Source organism: Prunus dulcis, chromosome 6, assembly GCF_902201215.1.
Source record: "Prunus dulcis chromosome 6, ALMONDv2, whole genome shotgun sequence".
Taxonomy (NCBI): domain Eukaryota; kingdom Viridiplantae; phylum Streptophyta; class Magnoliopsida; order Rosales; family Rosaceae; genus Prunus; species Prunus dulcis.
In genome coordinates, this window is record NC_047655.1 from 2698971 (window position 1) to 2720326 (window position 21356).

General features: G+C 34.8%; 3 protein-coding genes across 7 annotated transcripts; 2 read left to right on the forward strand and 1 right to left on the reverse strand.

Annotated features, from left to right (window-relative positions):
* Window positions 1–1128: 1128 nt before the first annotated feature.
* LOC117632616 (probable protein phosphatase 2C 6) lies at window positions 1129–5190 on the reverse strand. The gene is made up of 5 exons (XM_034366155.1): window positions 4679–5190; window positions 3390–3779; window positions 2509–2626; window positions 2162–2385; window positions 1129–2082 (listed from the first exon to the last, which is right to left on the reverse strand). Exons 1-5 carry the CDS (start codon window positions 4958–4960, stop codon window positions 1540–1542), a joined length of 1557 nt encoding a protein of 518 aa, XP_034222046.1. The 5' UTR covers window positions 4961–5190; the 3' UTR covers window positions 1129–1539.
* Window positions 5191–10094: 4904 nt separating this feature from the next.
* Window positions 10095–13073, forward strand: LOC117630802 (CBS domain-containing protein CBSX3, mitochondrial). 2 transcript variants are annotated; one of them, XM_034363588.1, is made up of 6 exons: window positions 10095–10192; window positions 11158–11424; window positions 11535–11616; window positions 12292–12365; window positions 12508–12568; window positions 12683–13073. In XM_034363588.1, the coding sequence occupies exons 2-6, from the start codon at window positions 11167–11169 to the stop codon at window positions 12823–12825; spliced, it is 618 nt and encodes a 205-aa protein (XP_034219479.1). In that variant the 5' UTR covers window positions 10095–10192; window positions 11158–11166; the 3' UTR covers window positions 12826–13073. The 2 variants fall into 2 exon arrangements, with proteins under 2 accessions (XP_034219479.1, XP_034219478.1); XM_034363587.1 differs by having other exon boundaries at window positions 10101–10192; window positions 11162–11424.
* Window positions 13074–16416: 3343 nt separating this feature from the next.
* On the forward strand, window positions 16417–20372 carry LOC117633087 (TLC domain-containing protein 4-B). 4 transcript variants are annotated; one of them, XM_034366765.1, is made up of 10 exons: window positions 16418–16596; window positions 16768–16838; window positions 17006–17151; window positions 17921–18009; window positions 18128–18266; window positions 19073–19147; window positions 19432–19553; window positions 19635–19710; window positions 19855–19914; window positions 20006–20372. In XM_034366765.1, the coding sequence occupies exons 3-10, from the start codon at window positions 17035–17037 to the stop codon at window positions 20141–20143; spliced, it is 816 nt and encodes a 271-aa protein (XP_034222656.1). In that variant the 5' UTR covers window positions 16418–16596; window positions 16768–16838; window positions 17006–17034; the 3' UTR covers window positions 20144–20372. The 4 variants fall into 4 exon arrangements, with proteins under 4 accessions (XP_034222661.1, XP_034222656.1, XP_034222660.1 ...); XM_034366769.1 differs by having other exon boundaries at window positions 16771–16838; XM_034366766.1 differs by having other exon boundaries at window positions 16774–16838.
* Window positions 20373–21356: the final 984 nt, after the last annotated feature.

Genomic DNA, 21356 nt, shown 5'->3' on the forward strand with positions numbered 1-21356 from the left:
TGTCTTCTGATAGTCACTAACAATAATGTATAATATATATTAAATTTAAAAGGCATCTTAATACAAGTACAATTTTCTTATAATTTTATGCCTTTCCCAGGATGATTAATGAGTATATAGCATAAAATCATGCTCCAACCTGCAGAGGAATCTTCCGTCTTAGCACTTTTGTGCAGAGTCCCAAACAGTCATAAACAAAGTTGTGACAGCAACAAAAAAGAACATCAAGGGTTCAAAATTGCAAAGGAGAAAGAAAAAAGAAGATAGGAAAAGGCATAACAGCAGAAACAAACTATGGATCATCAACTATATACACAGAGGCCTCCTCTCTCTCTCTCTCTCTCTCTCACTCTCTCTTTATTTTCTTTTTGTTTCTCTTGATGAACAATCATCATTGATATTCTTCTGCCTAGTTTTCAAACGTCATAGGCTTTTGTCCAATCTACATATAATTTTACAAGTAGCTTTCCATTCTCCTGTACATATGACCCAATATTGCAAATGACTGAATTATTTTATTCAGTTCAGTATATAATGGACCCTGGAATCAACACCTAATTGGGCCTAACCCAGAGTACAGCCCTCGGGCTCCCTCTTCTTACAAAAGCCAAACGTCTCTCTTTTTTCTTTTTTTCTTCCTTTTTTTTCTTTTTTATACAAGCGCTATTGTTAGAGAGGAGAGTCGAACTTAGGACCTCTGATGCAGAGGTAAATGCTCTTAATCACTTGACATATAAGCCCCTTGCAAAGCTGATCTCTCTTTATAGCATCTTGCTTCATTTTGAGATGCTTACCCCAAAAAAAGAGGGTAATGCCTGACTGAAATGTCCAGTACGTCTTTTGAGTATCAATGGCTTGCCTCAACTCAGAGAATTCAGGCTCCAATGTACTTTGACCCACCAATGGCATTTTCGGCCAAATTAGTGAAATTACCAAAAAAGAATAATCCACAATTAGTTTCACTCCATTTGCTCTATCCTTAAACTATTTTATGAGAACTTGTCAAAGTCTTATTAAAAAGATGTCAAATGCCAAGCTGCCTGCTAGCTAGGCTTTGTTTCTGTGGGGATTTTAAATTTTTTTTTATTTAAAAAAAACTACGCTGAAGAGGATTGCACCAAGAAAGGGTGTGCAAGGCGTTGACAATCCTTCCCCGCCAAATAAATCAAATTTGTAGAGTGTACTGCAAGCAAAAATGTCTACAGAGAAAATGACAAAGTAACACAAAACGACAGCTGAATTGCACTAGACTACAATATGGTTGTCCATCCATATTCCAAAGGCCAATATCACCAACAACATCTGCGCGGCCACCACTATGGTCAACAAAATAGAAGCTTCTTAACATATAGTGGCTAACTCATTTATCTAGGGATTGTTCGATACCTGTGGATATCGTATCTGGCAACCTGAGGCCTCTAGATTCTCTTACTGGATGTGAATTTGAACAATCAGCTTTTGGAGAAAGAGGCCGTGACACAGGTATTGTTTATGATCTTTTTTGCTGAGATTGAAATGGATTGACAGCCTTTAGATGCTTCATAGCCACTTTTTTCTCCAACTGGCAGCTCTTTTGTCGCCAGATAAGAGTCTGGGAAGGCTTAACAGACTATTAACCCGGGTAACACCTTCCAAGGCTGACCAGTCCTCATCCTCTGTAGTTGAAATACATTCTGCTAAGCTTCTTTTCGACTGGCCCTCGAACTTTGTAGGAAGCTTTTGTTCTGTTGACTCAAATATGGGCACAATTTCATCAGAACTTCGTACAGTACCCGAATGCTCAAGAACAACGGCATGAGAATCACTGATCTCTAAATCTTCAGTCTTCTCATCTGTTATTGCCATCCTCTCCATTGCCTCTCCATTAATCTTTGACACGTCATTTTCTGTCACAACCTCAGCACCAACAGACAACTGTTCTAGAAAGAGGCACACAACAGCACAATCATCATTCTTGGAAGTAGGGTATTTGAGCCTCCAGGCTCTAACGGCACAGTCCACAAGAGCCCTGGCTGCTGTGGTGTGACCTGGGGCAGAAGCTACAATTTCAATAGCCTCCTTATTTGAAAGGACATCCCAGACCTGTACGATGTGCAATTTATTTCTCTCCTTTATTTGGGGGCAAGAAATCACAAAATATAGAAAGGAAAGAAGAAAATACCCCATCAGTGGCCAGAATAATGAACTCATCTCTTTCTGTAAGTTGACGATAGTAAACATCAGGGACAGAAATCAAACCAAAATCCTTTAGACAGAAATCCCCAAAGGCTCTAGCCATTGCCAAACCAGGAGAATCATTGTTAGGCAACCATACACGAGCAACTTCTGGCTCATCCTGCAAAGCAAATACCCTTCCCTTGCATTGATGGATCCTAGCAGATTCCGCTAATTACAGAAGATTCAATAAATTTTGATCAATGGACCTTTATTTAAGACTCCTGTGTGACTCTACTCTGAGAGAGAGAGAGAGAGAGAGAGAGAGAGAGAGAGAGAGAGAGAGAGAGATACCAGGAAGATCAGGCTTCAGGTCTACTGTCAATTGTACAGCAATCAAAGAGTTGTCTTTGTCTCTCGTTGCCAGCACAGCTCTCGAATCCCCAACATTTCCAAGTACAAGATTCTGACCCTGAAAAACCATACATCTACAAGTTAGTTTTTTCAAAACTCCCACTAAATTTCATCATCTTCGGCAAGTCTAGTTTAGCCTTCAACTTAGACCACTTCTAATCACTCCAACAAATGCCATTATGATAAAGAATGTCCATCTTAAAAATAAAAATTACAAAGAAAAGAAGAATAGAACAGGGATGACTTACTTTAAACTTCTCGGTGTCATAGACTCATAATAATGATAAAAAAAAACTAAAATCACTTACCCAATGATCAGATTTCTTATTATCATATTAGAGAAAATTTGGTTAGGAAGAAAGAAAAATAAGAAATTTTGTATAGAACTCTATAACCTCAAAGTTTGCAGAATCCTTTGACTACAGAGTGAGTACTTATATGAAAGATATAAAATATAAAACATCTTCAAACTAAGTTCCAACATTTCTTACCATTTTATTTGACTGTATTTTTCCATTTTATTTTAGGTTACGCTTGATGACAAAAAGCATCAGCATTTAATCTTCTTGAAACTTAATTTTTCGCATATTTATTTCCTTTCAGGAGGGGGTGTCTTTTAAGTTATACACAGCATATACTTATAAGAATTAAGTTCTCCATTGCATCAACAGTATTTTCACAAAGTCTAAGTTTCTTTACTATCATATATACATGTATATATGTATGCATGTAAGCACACAAAGAGAAAGATGCATATATAACACACACATGTGTAGAGGTATATGATAGGAAACCATTGAGGATGTTTCGCGAATGTTTACCTGTTTTACCAATGTAACAGCAGTCGTGCCACTGCAGAAGCAATCAATTGTTGGATGCAATTTTAATTCCTTATCCATTAACCTGAAAGCCTTTAAGAATGACCTTTTTAGTGGTAGATACATGTCAGGTAGTTTTTCATTTTCCTGAACCTCCAATGGCTCACACCATTCATCATCGATGCTTGGAGATGCAGTTTCTTCAATATTAGAGTTTCCATTTGCATTTTCAGTCGTACCGAGATTGCTCAGCTCACCGTTTGAATTAGCTTTCCACTGAGTACATAGTATAAGAGGAAGAGAATCCCGAACTTTCTTGGCAACCATATGACCAAATGGACCGTGGCCATCAAATACCCCACAAAATATTGTATCATTTCTTGTACAGAAATTCTGTAGCACAAACATAGTAACCAAATCAGTACGAACTTATTCAAACTAATGACAAGAGAAATAGAAAATATGTCATATAAAGGAACACCCTTTCAAAATTCTTGCAATTTGACTATACTAATTCATTGACGTAGGGAATTCAACATTATGGAGACAAGCATCATCATTCTGTAAACATAACAAATTCCAAGGCTTGAATAAAATTAAAATTAGTAGTATTATATCGATTCAGGTATAGTACTTGGCCTGAATATGTTCTGCAAGTGCTCTCTTTTTTTTCTTTTTTTTCAAGTCTCCCAACCCTTGAAATGTTAGTTAGCCATACCCTAACCAAATCACACAGGGATGGCAGGATGAAGAAGGGGCCTTGCAGCACAAAAAGTAATACCAGACTAACTAAAAAAATGTAAATCTGCAACAAAGTTCAGTGTGCCAACATGCAGGGCATTTGTACCGTGATTCCTCACAAGGATCATTCCAAAATCATACTAAGGTACTGAATTAGCCATCTATGATCTGAAGTGTGAACATGGGTAGATAGATAACTAAAAAAATAATAATAATCTAAAAATAGACTCATGTAGCTCACAATTCAAGTCAACCTGGATAAAATAGCACCTATGAAAGGAAACCTAGCAACAGTGCAATTGAAGCAACAACATGATCCATATTTATCTATCCCCATTTCCATTAAAACCCTCTACTATACAAATCATCCTGTCCAAAACCAAATACATTTGCCAAATGGGTTTTTCCAAGTAAGCTGCAAAAACATGCATTTTGTCCCCACAAATGTAATGAGACAATTCATAAGTACAGAAACAGTAAGGATTGCTGAAATGGGGTTTTGATAAGCAATCAAAGTTAGAAACTTTCAGTATGAGTAGGTGAAGACAAACCTCCCAGACAAGCATGGCGTCTTGATTGGTCCCTTTCTTGCCTTGCTGAGTATACAAGCAGGCAACTTTGCTACCTCCATTGGCGATCAATCTACCCGGAATATCAATCTCATGACCCAAATCTTTACAACCAACTTGGTCACCTCCTGTCTTCTTTCTCTTCCACCTTTTGGAGCTATTCTTGGTCTTTGGAGAAGCATCATCAGCCGAGTCTACTGTGCTCAGCTCCACCGTATCAATCCTCTTTCCCATGCCTTTGGACGTAGAACAACAAGAACCCATTTGATATTCGATACTATTTCGATACTTTACCAAAATCCCAACTTGCCAAATCGGATCCACAGATTCTTATGATGTGGGTTTTGTTTGTCTCACAGATTCAATTCAAACTAGTATAAGACCACTGTAGGGAGATGAGTATTTGAGTAGGTACAAAACTTTGGCACAGAGTCACAGAGCCAGACTATTTAATAACCCACACAAATAAAAATAATAATTTTAATAATTTTAATAATTAAAATTAAAATGAAAAAAGCTTCATGACATTTGTACACAGTGACCTATTTTGCAAGAATTTGTTGACCTTCTTCAACCTTCATTCACCTTCTTTCTCTTCTTATTCAAAATGGGTTCTTTTTCATTTCTTTAATTTCCACCTTTGGAAAGATCAAAGTTAAGTAATAAATAAATACCATAAAATAAAGTTGTGCATAAATATTCATCTACTACCACCTCTGGTCCATTGCAAAAACATTTAATAATCGGTCGCATCATGTGACAAGCATGAGAAGGACACTATTAATTGCTATTACCCCACTGCCTCAAATCTTAAATTTTAAATTTTAAAATTATAAGAAAAAATCAGATTTTTTTTTTAATTTATAAAATAAAATAAAATAACCCACTTTTGCAACATCAAATGCTCAAGTCTCACAGCTTTCTAAAGTGAATAATTTAGGGTTTTAGTTTTGGATCCAACATTGACATCGTCAAGTCCGTCCACAACCGAAAGAGTTAACTCTCTTCTTTCATGGACTGTCTAATCTGTTGGGGCAGTGAGGGAAATATGACACTCTTATTGTTTCCTTAACATGGTTTTGTTTTGTGCTTTCCTTGGTGTTATTTGCTAAGAACAAGTAAATGGTTTTGATTTGAATATGAAAGCTTTCGTGCCTTTGTTTCTCCGAGCTGGCATATTCTATATAAATCTTGGGTTGAAGCTCTATCAAACAAGCACCGGGCACACCACATAGAATTCCATATGATACTCCAATTACAGTTGGATCAATAATTTTTCATGTTTTCTCAGTTCTAACGATGTTTCAAAGATGAGGTACAAACCAATTACAACTTTTGAATATGTCTCCCCCTTCCCCCCAATAGAACACTTGTAGCCTTAAAATAGTGGTTTTGTTTGCATCTAAATCTAATATAAGGTGGTGTTTGATTGTTGGAATGGAATGAGAATGTAATCAATTCCATTTGGTTGGTTGAAATTGAGATTTAGTTGAAGAATCAATGCTTAATTCCATTTCAATGTTGGGTTAACCATCATGATAGAATCAAATATCCAAGAATTTGGATTCTAGGATGGTGGGTGTTGGGTGTGTAAGTTGGTGTTTCGAGTCTTAAGTCTCAGTCATGAGTCTAGAATTCTTGATCCATAAGATTCGAGGTCCTTAATTGTGATCTTGGATTTCTTGTCCAAGGTCCCAAGTGTTTGATTTAGAGTTATTGATATGATTTTTTAAATTTAGAGTTCAATGCCTTAAATTTGGGGTTCGAGACATGAGTGTATGATTTGGGGCTTCAAAATCTCAACTCCTGGATACTAAGGGGTGTATTCAATTAGGATTGTATACGATTTTGATTTTTTTTTTTTAAGTGACTGATTTTCAGGAATTGTATAACTCCTATAGGTTTTACCCACATTTTTAATAAACTTGTATAGGCTTTTATTATAGTCTATGAAATAAAAGATTTCCACTCGTAGGGTTTTACCCCAAATATTTCAACTTGTAGGGTTTAGGTTTGGAGAACTGTTGTTATAGATTCATATATATATTTGCATAGACTTCCCAATACTATTTTCTTTTATCACTTTCTTCCCAACACTATTTTCTTTAAACTATGTTGACCTAGCCACTAGTCAACCATCCCTTTTTTTTTTTCCTCAAATTCTTCCTCTACCTGCGTGCACAACAATGAATTTCCCTTTGAAATTTCCACGAGTTGGAAACTTTCGTACCTAAATAAATGAATTTCCCTTTGAAATTTCCACGAGTTGGAAACTTTCGTACCTAAATAAATGAATTTCTCTTTGAAATTTCCACAAGTTGGAAATTTCCCTTTGATTTTGTTCACGAACAGCAAACTTTTCGTCCAAAAATTCAATTTAAAAGAAAAAAAACAACCTTTTGTCCAAAAAGCAAGGGCCCTATCATCTGGTAGTGTTATGGGTGATGGAAATATATCTCAACCTTCTGCCTCCTTGAGTTGGCTTCACGCCTAGATGATCTCCAGGTGAAGTTATCGGAGATCGAGAAATCTCTAGCCGAGCTTTCCGCCCAGCAACTCCAACTGGTTGATTTGAAGAAATCACTAATGGAGGAGCTTTGCTTAATACATGACGCTTGTAACCTCCCAAGGTCAGTGCATGGTTTAGTGCATTGTTTGCCAAATGATGGAAAAATTTCTAACGCAAAGAGGAAAAAAAACACATGTTGTAGAAATCTTTGGGGTGGAGGTTGGACTTATGTTGGCATTTATTATTTATACCTAAACCTTACAAATTCTCCAAACTCCAACACTTAATTAAAATCCTTCCAAATCTATCTCTTTTTGAATATAGGTAAATTTATTTGGACTTTTTCCAAGTCCTAATTGAATACACCCACATTTAGATGGACATTTTAAAAGTTCAAACAAGTCTAGATTGAATACACCCAAGCTGTTATAGACTTTTTAAAAGTTTGTAAAAATCCAAATTAAATACACTCGAATTTTTAAAATCTTTTTAAATACTCTAAAATCCTAATTGAATACACCCCTCAAATTTGAAGTCTCATGTTTGGCGTCCTAAATCTAAAGTCATGAGATCTCAAGTTTAATGCCAAACTCTCGAAGTCACAAATGTAGAGTCCAAGGTCCAAGTCAAGACATACCTTAAATTCAAGGGATAACCCCTTAAAATAGTTACAAGGGCAAGTAGTTTCATCATTTTAGAGAAATAGGGGGACATAAATCACTAACCATCATTGAACTAATATGATCAATTCTTTGATAATTAAAAAAAAAAAACTAATAAGATCAATTAACGAAAATAGAGTATTGATCCTATTTTGTCCTTTTACACTAGTTTCATTATACTATGATTTACCTTTTGCTTACTCAATTATCAAAAATACAAACAAAAGAGGAAGAATTGCAAGTAGATAAAATGGAATGTGAGAAGCGTCATTAACTAAAAAATATAATTCAGAAGAAAAATAAATAATACAGAAAATGATTAAAAAAAAAAATCCTTCATATAAGACAAAATGTTAAAATGGTTCAATTCCTCTAAAATTGGACAAACTGGTCCAGTCACTGTACGTCAGTGACATGAAATAACTCTTATATCACTATTGGATAGTGACCCAAGAGTTGTTCAATGTCACTTTTTGTGAGTGACATAAGAGTTATTTCATATCACTAAGGCCTAGTTTGGGATTGCTGTCACTTTTAAAAAAAGTTGCTTCTGCTGTGCTTTAAAAATAATTAGCTGTAAAGTAAAGTAGCTCCATGTTTGGTAAACACTATTTTTAAAGTGCTGTTAGTACAAAAAGCAGTGTTAAAACCGTTTGGTAAATTTTAATATAAAATTGTTGTAACTGTGAATAATAACTAAAATAGACATGATGTTAAAAGTGTTATGCACTAATCATGTGGTGGTAGTGGTAGTGATGGAGTGGAGTTGGTGGTGGAGATGAAGGCGAAGTTGGTGGTTGTGGTAGTTGTGGTGGTGAGGATGGTGGTTGTGGAGGTGGTGGTGGTGGTGGTAGTGGCAGCATGGTGGTGGTGGTGGTAGTGGCAGTTTTGGAGGAGGCGGTGATGGTGGTGGTAGTTGTGGTGGTGGTGGCCATGGTGGTGTTGGAGGAGGAGGTGGAGGTGGAGGAGGTGATGGTGGAGGTCGTGGTGGTGGTGGCGGAGGATAAGGAAGAGGAGGATGTGGTGGTTGTGGTGGTGGTGGCGGCGGCGGCGGTGGTTGTGGAGGTAGTAGGGGTGGGCACTCAAACCGGCGAACCGGAAATCCGAGCCGAACCACACCGAACCAAACCGGAAAAAAACCGAGTTGACCAAAAAGTCAAAAATCGAACCGGACCGGTTTGGACCGGTTCCGGATCCAGTTTCATGTCTTCAAAAACCGAACCGGGCCGAACCGAACCGGTGAAACTAAAAATATATATAATTTCAATATATATTTATATTTAATGCTATATTTTTAATTTCATTAAAAAAAAAACCTAATATTTATCCAAGTTCAATGTCAAATATCTCTCTTTTCTCACTTTAATATTTATTTTATATATGAAATTGAATAATTTGTTAATTTTCAAGTAAAAAAATAATATTTCAGTTGAGAATTGTATTAAAAAACAATTTAAAAGAACAATTTTTATAATCCGGTTCAAAACCGAACCGGAACCGGAACCGAACCGAAACCGGTTCAAACCGAACCGGACAGTTTTTGAAATTTTTTTATTAAAACCGAACCGAACCAAACCGGATGAATAGTATCGGATCGGTTCTAATTTGAGGCAAAAACCGGTCCAAACCGAACCGTGCCCACCCCTAGGAGGTAGTGAATGTGGTGGTGCAAGTGGTGGAGTTGGATGTGGAAGTGGAGGTGGTGTCATTTTTAAAAATGAATGATGAAATTTTGGGAATTAAAAAAATTCATTAAATGTTCATCTCTGCTTCTTTTGAAAGCAGCTTTGAAAAGCAACCCAGAGTCTGCTTTTAAAAGCTGCTGTCAAAAAGCCACTGCTTTTAAAATAATCGGGATATTTTATTTTTACTAAACTCCTTAAACTGCTTAACTTTAAAGTTAAGCAAGTTTTTAGCAACAAAAAAAAAATCCCAAACGGGGCCTAACAGTATCTGAACCGATTTGTCTAATTTTTAAGGGGCCGGACTATTTTATTTTAATTCCTTCCTATTTTTCTTTATATGATAAAACCCCTAAATAATACCGGGTTAAAAATCCTAACAAACAAAATCAAGAGAATAACCGTTATTTTTGGTGGAAAAGAACGACCGTTAGATAACTTTAGATTCGCGCCTTTTCCGACGCGTGTCAAAGGAAAAGTGGATCAACGTTACCTAACGGTTGATTTTATCCATAACAAACGCCGTTTAAGACCCACTGCCTGAGCTCAGTAGTGGCATAAGAAGTCAAAACTAGGTCTTAATCCTTAAAAACAGTTCCATCTCTATCCGAAAGCAGAAATTGCAGCTGCCCTGCCCCCTCAGGTAATTGTCCTTCTCTCTCACACAACCTCCTCCTCCTTCTTCAACCTTTTGCCAGCTTACCAAGTCTTATCTGAAACTTATATGGTTGAAATAAACCAATGAATTCTAAAGTTTTTTCTTTTCTTTTTTCATTTATCAAAGATTGATCTTTGGTGCTTGTGCTTGATTTTCAATTTTTTTTTCTTTTTTTTGGATTTTGGGTTCTAAAGTTAGTGATTCATATATGACTTTATCTGATCGAATCAAGTGTTATTTGGTTGCTGTGATCCCATATCGGCTAAGTATGTTAGTAACTTAGCAGTGATTATGTAAGCTGCTGGACACTCTTTCTTTGCAAGCTGATTTTACAAGGGAAAGTTCCATCTGTGGATTTATATAATCAATACTAATTTAATGGAAGAGAGGAATTTTAGGACATGTTTTTATCAATGTGTCAAAAATTGTTTCTGAAGATTTTGACATTTTCCAGTTTGGTATTCACTTTTTATTAAAAGTCTTGATTGCATTGGATGACTTTGGTTGATCACATGGATTTAGAAGTCATGCTTACTTAACTCGAGATTGGCTGGCTGCACACTTGGAACTTTAAAGTCCTTAATGATTAGTAGATTTGGGAATTGCTTATTTTGGTTTGGTGTATGCTTGGTAGACCCAATTCCATGAGACTTTTTTTTTGTAGGGTAATTGGCTTCCAAGAAATTACCTTATGCTGATTTATTTTCCTTCTTTATTTTACCAAATTTGTAGCTTTATCGTAGCGCAATGTGTTTATGTAGGGATCCAAAACCCAGAGACTAAGACCAATTGATCAACAAAACCAACCCAAATTGGAAAGCTATACTGATTGAGACTAAATAGAAGGAATACAAATTAAATGGAGTCAATAGCATAATATCACCCTAGCATATGCATGAAAGGCTTATTACTAAATCCATTGTGAAGGAAAATATAACCTATCTCTTCAGACAGGTAAAATGCAAGGAGCATTTAAAGCTTTTTCATCACATGGAAACATTGTGAAGAATGGAGTTTTGCGACACATCCGTCTTGTGAATCCCCTAATTCAGCCTGTTGCATTTTCACGCTTTGAGTCTGCTACGCCTGCTCGCATAGAAGAGCATGGTTTTGAAAGCACCAGAATTGCAGACATCTTGAAGGGGAAAGGTAAAGGTGCTGACGGTTCCTGGCTCTGGTGCACTACAGATGACTCTGTTTATGATGCTGTTAAGTCGGTAAGCATATTTGAGCTTGATGAAAATTTGTTTAATTGCAATGATTTGATAAGCTTTGGCATGGAGGATTTATGTTATGACTCGTAACTAATCAATCATTTCCTTTTCAGATGACCCAGCACAACGTTGGGGCCTTGGTGGTTGTGAAACCTGGAGAGCAAAAATCTATTGCAGGAATCATAACAGAGAGAGGTACTTTTATATTAAAGGCTTCTGTGGCTCATCTACTGGATACATAAGACATTTCTATGCCTGTTTTGACTCTATAATTGTTTCCTGAGAATATTTTAGGCAATAATGATTGTAGATCACTTTGAATGAGGAAAACACCAATGGAAAGTTGGAAGCTCATTGTTCAACTCTTATGTGAGTTGAATTTGAGCCTTAGTCTTGACTATAGAAACAAATTCATAAGTTAATAAGGTTGAAGAAAAAGCATTGAGTAGGATGTATGAACTCATATATGCACTTCTTGCAGAAAAATAAGCTAAAATAGAGTAGTAATTTAGTGAGCACCTATAGGAAACCACATCGGAAGAAAATAACAGTTGGGCAACTACGAGGTAAAGTTTGAAGAACAATCACTTTGTATGGTTTTCATGGACCTTGATTAGAAGATGATTTTCATTTTAAATTCAATTTAATGGCTGACCTGATATAATTAGAATAATTGCTACTCAAAAGCAACTTTAAGAAAGAAAAAAAAAAAAAGGTTTGCTAGGAGTAAAGGGGTTTGTATGATCAAAAGAATCTTTCTTGAATGATAGGTCATAACTCATTGCCAAATTATAAATGTTTTTGAATTCTCGGTCACAATTGAGTTCCTCACAATTAACTGTGTTTTCTGCTTTGGTGGATAATTTGTAGATTATCTCAGGAAGATCATAGTGCAGGGAAGATCATCCAAGTCAACAAAGGTCGGGGATATTATGACTGAGGAGGTATGACTTGTTAATGTTACATCCTCTCTTCACAGGAGACTTTGTGCTCACTACGATTTACATTTGTTAAAGTTCTATTACATTTCTCTTCATGAATGTTTAACAACTTCTGATGGAGAATGCCAAAACGTGGTGACTGCAGAACAAGCTTATCACTGTCACCCCTGACACCAAAGTTCTACGGGCAATGCAATTGATGACAGGTATTATCTTCTCCTTCATGTTATTGGATTTTCTAACTTGCGGCTCTTTCTCTATTATATTTTTGAAAGCAAGGAAGTTAATGTAAGCTTGACATTCATGTGTTTCATGGGTAGATAACCGAATCAGGCACATTCCAGTAATAGATGACAGGGGAATGATTGGAATGGTGTCCATTGGCGATGTGGTTCGTGCTGTGGTGAGTGAGCACCGGGAGGAGCTAGACCGCCTGAATGCTTATATTCAAGGAGGTTACTAGATGATGATGACGAAGACGATGAGATGCTGTTTAGTTGACATCCCGGAATGACCAACAGTAATAAGCCTGAATGCTTGTATATATCGTGTGTTGTTTGTGCATCTCCGGTTGTTTGGTTATGTATTTCCCCATGTCTAATTACAAACTTGTGGACTATCAAGTGCTTAATAATTAGCAATGTTGTGTTTGCTAAAATCTTCAATGGTGAATTTTCACACATGCGTATCAATGACCCTTTTATTATGTTATACATGCGTCGAAACCATAATATCAAATGGCTTAGGGCCATTGTTATGTAGAAGGTTCATCTTATTATTATTATTATTTTCAATAAATAGTATAGCCCTGCGGCTATATTCAAATTAAATATAATATACTTCACCTGTATAGCCGAGCGGCTATACTACTTTTTTTTATTATAAAAAACATATAGCTGCTCGACTATACTATTTTTACACCTGCGAAGTGGGCTCAAGGCCAAGCCGGGTGGTCTACAAATAGTATAGCCGGCGGCTATACTCGTGATTTTTTTAAATAAAAAGAGCATAATTGTGCGGATATACAATGGTTTTTATTATTTAAAAATAGTATAGCCGTGCGGCTACATTATTTTTGACACGTGGCGAAATGGGTGTAAGGCGCCAGCGTGTCATTTTTATTATTTATAAATTGTATAGCCGAGTAGCTATAATCGGAATTTTTTTAAAAAGAAATTGTCTAGCCGGCCGGCTATACCACGGTTTTTATTATAAAAAGTGGACACATGGCAACGTGGGCGTAGGCGCCAGCGGTTTTTTTTTAAAATAAATAGTACAGCGGAACGGCTATACTCGGATTTTTTTATATAATAAAAATAGTATAGCCGCTCGGCTACACTAAGGATTTTATTATTAAAAAATAATATAGCCTTTCGGCTATACTCTTTCACACATGGCGGCGCTAGGCGGGTCCCTTTAAAAAAAATAAATAAATAGTATAGCGCACGGATACACTTTTTTTTTTAATAAAAAGAGTATAGCCGGGCGGCGGTTTTTTTTTTTTTTTGATAAATAGTATAGCCAGTCGGCTATACTCTTTACATAAGACATTGTGATATTTTTTTTTTAAAAAAAATGGTTCTCCAATTTTTGTTTATCGATAAGGGTAGTTTAGAGCCTTATTCATTACCATTAGGCCATTATCCGAGTCTCTATTGTTCCCTTTTGAGTTTTTACTTTTTCAAAGCTATTATCCATATAAAGAATTTAGTATTTTCACGTTTAATACTTGTATTGTACACATACATACATATTTTTCATGTTTAATACACTTATTTTTTCAAAATTTTCAATTATACACACAAAATACAGGTATTATACACATAATTTTAGCATATTATTGAATAAAAATAATATATATTTAATTAATTAAATAAATTATATTAAAATATTATATATTGGCCGAACTTATCAGTTGTAATTTGCCAAAATATTGCCAAATAAAACACGTACGTATTTTATTCATATTTTTCCCGTTTCATATTTTACTAACTGAAAGAATGTGAGAAACTTAGATTATTTCTTACTTATTGTAACAAAAATGCAAGATGGTGATTTTGCAAACTCTTTGCCAACCAAAATAACAATTTCAAACAAAGATTTATGAGTATAGTAGTAAGCAAGAGAATTTATCAAAAATAGCCAAAACTTGACCCCTAATTTCAAAAATGTCAATTTTTGTAAAAAATTTCAAATATAGCAGAAAATTCACCTAAATAGACAAAAATATCCTCAAATTTAAAACCAACATAAACCTAAAAAAGAAAACCCTATTAGATTGGGAATCTTTGTATGTAGATTTTGTTCGCAGACATATTGCTGCCAGTGCAGTTCTTCCTTGGTTCTTCGTTCAATTTCTTCTTCGTTTCTTCGTTTCTTCGTTTATTCTTCATACTATATTTATAAAATTTCAATTCTAGTTTTGCTGACTTAATGTCCATGGTTGCGACATTTTTGTTAATGGACTTTTGAGCCCTATTCAAAGTGCTATGATTTAATATTGTCAATTCACTTTGAGCCTGCATCAAAGGTTAGTGCATATAGGCTTGGAAAATTATCGAGTCTAGTAATATGATGATTCTGACATATGTGTAGCAGAAGATGTAATTACATGCTGATGTTATTAGTTTATCAGTATGGACCTTTGACTAACTTGGATGTGTCTAAGGTTTATTTGGTATCCATTAAGTTTTGTAATTTTTCTGTTTCAAATGTAAAGTTCTTGCTTTTACTTTGAGTGCCAGGAGAAAGCCAGTTTACGGAGTTAGAATACATCAAATAGAACTGCAAAGCTAGTGTGTAGGCTATTATTATACAGTATGGAAGGCTAGATTTTGTATGCTGCAGATTGCATACTGCAGATTATTAAGTATTAGTTATTTCACTGATATTGTGATGGATTGATACATTTAGTTATAACTTAATAAATAGTAGTAATATAAAAGTTGATATTTGATATCATTGTAGACAGATCATATCTCTATGCTATTTCTAATTTCATTTTTGTTATGTAGTTTAAAGCTGTATTAATTTCTACTTTGTTTTATAGCTAATGTTTGTGGTTTCATTGTCAATTTTTGGTCTGTATGGGAGAGAAGAAGATGAGAAGAAGAAGAAAGAGATATGCAGACGGGAGAAGAAGAAAAGAGAGAGAGAGATGGAGAGAAGAAGAAACAAAAATAAAATAAAATAGAAGTGATTGGAAAAGTTTTGGAGGAAATATTCCAAAGTTTTATTTAATAAGGTTTCTTTTTTAGGTTTATGTTGGTTTTAAATTTGAGGGCATTTGTGTTTATTTAGATGAGTTTTCTGATATATTTGAAATTTTTTACAAAAACTGACATTTTTGAAATTAAGGGTCAAGTTTTGGCTATTTTTGATAAATTCTCAATAAGCAAAGTGGTAGTATTCTTCATGTAAAGTGTTGTTTGAAATGTGACGCAAATAATGTGTGCAGTAATAGAATTTAGTAGCACTTGAGAGAACGAAGTAAACTAAAGGCAAACATTCCCACAAAAAAGAAAAAAAAAAGAAAGAAAAAATTGAACTCTCAAATTGATTTATTATGAAATTTCTCATTAGAACTTGAAAGATGTCACTTTTCTTCTCCAGTCTTGAAAGATGTTCAAATTCGAATTTCCTTCATTGTTCACGAATAAACGGAAGAAAAGAATTGAAGAGTTTTTTTTGGGTGAATAGTATTGTCATGTAAAAAAAAAAAAAAGTTGAAGGTGGATGGATGGAATTAAAATAAATAAGACGTTAAATAACTTTTATTTTGGGTAAATAACATGAACTTTCTCCCCAATGCTCATTGGTCAAGAGACAATGTATTTCTTCCTTTTGTTTTGATGAAATAGGTCAAAGACAGTAATGTCAATAAATGTAATAATAAAACTCGCCTACAACGACTTTGAACACTTAAAACGCGTCATCTGGCTTCTCAACTGTCCTTATTATGCACAGACCCACATCGGACGGACGTGGACAACCAACGGGAAAAGCCCATTGCTTTCCATTTTCTTATACTTTTTTTAAACTATTTATTTAACTAATTAATTCATTTTTATATGCTTCAAGAATCAAAACCCACCACAGGCCAGGAAACCGTACAAAGTAGAAACACTGAACAAAATTTTACCTTAAGAGAAATTACAGGCGCACAATCAAACCAACCCAATATCCGCAGAGCTCACAGCTCTTCACAGCACTTGAAGACTTCAGCTTTTCTCTGGTACCCTTCAATTCTTAGTCAAAGAATAATATATGGCTCTTTCTTTTTGCATATATTTTTCTTATTATTATTATTATTATTATTATTATTATTATTATTATTATTATTATTATTATTTCTTTTGGCCTTTGTTTGATTGGTTGGTCCTTCCTCTTGATTTCTATTCGTAAGAAGCAGAAGAAGACGACTTTGCTGCTGCTAATTGCTAACTGAGCTTCTTTAGCCTTTGAATTGAAATTAATGTAAGCTGTTTTTTAAAGGGTTATTATTATTTTATTATTTTTGTTTTTAATTCTTTAAAAGTTGAAAGCTTTAGAGTTGTTATCAAGAACTAGGAGTCCACCTGCATTTTTGTTGTGTATGTGAAATTGGTTTTGATCTTAACTCGACTCATCTTCATGTTTGGCAGAGTGTAAGTGGATAATCCAACAAGGCAGTATGGTGGGATTTCCTTTTCCCCTTGGTTTAATATCCTCCATCACTGGCTATGCCAGCCTTAGCGAAGAATTTCACTGGCTGGCATCTGCCTCTATTGGCATCATTCTCTGCAATATTGTAAGTACCAATCTCTGAGTTAGTGTTTACTGCTGGCATGAAACTTTTCTTTCTTCAAACCCTTTGGTTAACAGTCGCTGGAACATGCCCCCAAATTCAAAAGTGAACTGATATCTGGCTTTAATTTGTCTATGATGACCCTTCAAATCCATTTGCATTTAGTTTTCTGACCATATTCCTAGATTTGGCTTATGTTAAAATATAGCAAAAGTTCAATGAGCATTTCAGGGAGAATTTCGTAGTGTCATTGTTTTCGATGTTCAAAGTAAAGTTTGGTTTCTTGTCTTTAAGGATTAAAGAAGAAATCATGATTCAAGAGCATGCATTTAGATACATGTAATGTAGTAGACCCAGCTGCCCACTGTGGTTTCAATATGTGGAATGGGAAATAAAAATAAGAACAAGTTTTCGATGATTCTTTTGTATAAGTTTTAATGTGAGTGTTGTATGAGAGGATAGATTAGATCTGGTTGTTATGTTTTGATTGCTCCAACCACTAGGTTCTTTTCCTAAGATTTTTTTATTAAGTAGGTGTAGTTATTTTGATCTTATATGTGCAATGTATTCTTCTTCTTCTCTTTTCTCCGGATTTGGATTTTGTTTATCTTGAACGAAAATAAGAATGCATCTTATGACTTTTGACATTTTAATATCATTTTTTTAATTTTCACTAAAATCAAACTTCAATTTCAAAGATAATTATCCAAAATAATATTTCCTTTTTTTTTTCCTTCTTAATTTTCCATTTGATGAAATTTCTCCCTTGAAGGTTTACAGATTAACACGTCTTATCAGCCTTCTTAGCTTCGAGGGATATCACAAACTGAGCAAAGCACAAAGAGTTGAATGGAACAACCGGTGAATATCTTTTGCATGTCACATATTTATATCTTCCTAGATTTCACCACATTGAACTTGTTTTTCTTCAAAAACACAAGTATTGATGCTTTTTCTTTCGTTTTTCGTCCATGTACAGGGGGTTCTCAACTGTTCATGCTATTGCTGTAGCATTTTCATCTTTTTACCTGTTACTGTTGTCTGATACTTTTCATGAGGATCATCGTGATGAGCTAATCATTAGTAGAAGATCTACTTTGTCAGATACAACATTAGGGGTAAGCAGATGCAGAAAGAAACATTCATTCATGGCTTAATTTCTATAATTTGTTCATGTTCATCCAAATTTTAGGTGTCGTTGCTTATGAATCTTTAATAGATTGGATGTGCTGCAACATATCATTTATACTAAATTACATTTTGTATCTGCGACCGTCTACCCATTTCAACCTTGTGTTGGTTTTCTTTGCATCCTTTTTAAACCCAATTTGATTTTTTTTTCCTTTTTTTATTTGGTGTGACTGAAAACCGAATTCGATTACTTTGATTTGTTTTCTTTTAGGTAAATTAACTTATAATTAATTTTTTCACTAATGCAGAAAAATTACATTTTACTTTGTCTACGCATGTTTGTGCACATTGGTTAGGCAGCTCAAGATTAACATCTTATGTCGATTATATCCGCTGGGTTGGTTGACCAAAATTAAACCTAAATACAATCAGGCCAACAATGAACCTGTTACTGGAAGATTGGTTTGAGTTGAGTTTTCAGGTGGTGCCAAAACTTGCAGTCCCTATTCTTCATGTTGAATCTTCATTGCTATATACATGACGATAGTTTCCTCAAACCATAAGTGACTCATATGTATCCCTGTGAAGAGGACTAACCAACTAATCATATTATGGAAGTAATAAGAGGCTCTTGTTTCTTCATTTTCTTTTCCTTGTTTATTTTGAGATTAGACCAAAATTAAGGTAATTTACAATTTTGTTGGATGTGAGATAGTGTCACACACTATGTGATATTCTCGTATTGTTGTAACTGAATTTTTTTTCTTCTTCTATTTTTGGGTACTTTTTGCAGATCTCCATTGGATATTTTCTGGCAGACTTGGGAATGATATTTTGGCATTTTCCTGCTTTAGGTGGACTGGAGTATGTAAGTACATAGGCGGAAGGATAATGCCTGCTTGATATACATAATAATAATCTCTGCGCCATTATCTTTTATAGGGCATTTCCCTCAAACCTTGAACAATATTTCTTGCCCCAAACTTCATATGGTGAAGTTGGGAGAAAATTGCATTTTGATGCATCAGTTGAATAAGTATCATGATTTGATCAATTTTTGGAGATTAGTTATATTACCTATCAAATTTTAATATGCAAGGCGAAGTCCATATAAACTGGTACCATTACGTTCATCTGATTCATCTTGTTTAGGTTTTGCACCATGCACTATCTATGTTCTCAATCTTTCTCTCCCTTGTAAGTGGAAAAGGGCAGATTTACATACTGATGGTTCTGTTCTCTGAGGGCACAACTCCTTTCGTGAACTTGAGATGGTAAGTTTAACATTGAGATATCCCTAAATTCTCTTGTTCTTGGTTGTCAATATTGGATAATTTATGTAATTGCATACTCAGGTACTTAGATGTTGCTGGTAAGAAGAACTCTAATCTGTACGTCATCAATGGTGTAGCATTGTTCCTGGGGTGGCTGGTAACGTCTAACTTAAAATATCGGTTCCTTTTAGCTGTCATGCATTGTGATGAATACATGTATTCATAGTTTACTTCATTGCTTCAACTAAACATAATTTATTATGTCTAACACAATCAACTTACTTCGATGCATGCCATTCAGGTTGCAAGGATTCTTTTGTTCATTTACTTTTTCATCCACATGTTTAACCATTTTGATCAAGTGAGTTATTGCTGTATAGTCCTCCTATGAAAAGAAAGAGCTAGATATGGAAAACAAAAGCTCTGTACTTATTATCTCTGAATTGTTTCAGGTCAAGACAATTTTCCCTTTGGGCTTTTACAGCTTGCTCCTGGTGCCTCCTGTGTTAGCAGTAATGAATCTCGTTTGGTTTTGGAAGATTGTTAAAGGTTTAATTAAAACTGTTTCGAAGGCCACTCACAGTCAGTGATCCTACTCTCTCTTGAAGACGGGAACTTGACTTACCCAAATGTACATTATATAGTCCCTAGTGTCTTTTTCCCATTATGTTTCTTGATTGAATTTGATAGATGAATAGAAAAACAAATACATGTGGATAAATATGATTATCTTTACAGGGGTTTCATTTGTGTGATATTTGATTTTGTACATAAACTTCTATCACAACATTCATTGGATTTGCAAGATTGGTTTTCACATTTTCAATGGAACATGACCCTGATATGATGTCAAAGAACAAAAGGGGATGCATGGATATGGATGTTTAAGAGAATTGATAAAGTCACGATGTTGAATGTATGATCAGCCAACTTTCATGACATTGAAGGCTTTCATCCTGCCAGGGCTTGAAATGTGGTTTCCCCTGAAATACTCATTCAAATACCAGAAGTAGTGAGTGCCAAGATTGGTAGCCTTTGTTTTATGAAAACTATCCTCCACTCATTTCTAAAGCAAAGTCAATGGTGCTCAAACGTCTCTTCCCCTAGTGCATAAAAACACAACTATTTGATTATATTTGTAAAGAGATTTTCTATTTAAACCCCGCACTTCTCTTAGTTCACCCCATGTTCTAAGTTCATCCCAACTTTTAATTTAAATTTTCACAATTTCTAAGAAAACTCCACTATCTTCCCAAACGACCTTTAAATACACCTCAAACTGAAAAAAATAAGAAATAAAATAAAATTTTTATTTAAACCCCACAAGCTACCCTTAGAGGAGGAGATACGTTCTACGCATGAGAAATAGTATGTAATTAAATTAGTTTTTTGTAAACACACATGGGATTAAGAGGTTGCAAAGGGAAGTTTCATATGTACTGAAGCACTATGTACCTCGAATGCCATCTAGAATTTTCAAACATTGAAACACTATGTACTGAAGCTTTAGGCACTTTGGTTGGATATTGAGAATTGTTTTAATGCGCTTTGGTCGGACATTGAAACACCAAGAGTGCAAAAAAAAAAAAAACAAAAAACAAAAAAAACAAATGCAATCAACAGCCAAAGGAATCAACAAAGACTTATGAACATCACATGAATTTATCAACATCCCATTTTGATCGGATATTGAGAATTATTTTAATGCATCCAGCATTTGCTTGCTAAATCCTGTTTCAAGAAAAACAATGTCATAATATTTACAGGTTTTAGTTACTTTGTTTCTAAAGATGCTACACGTTT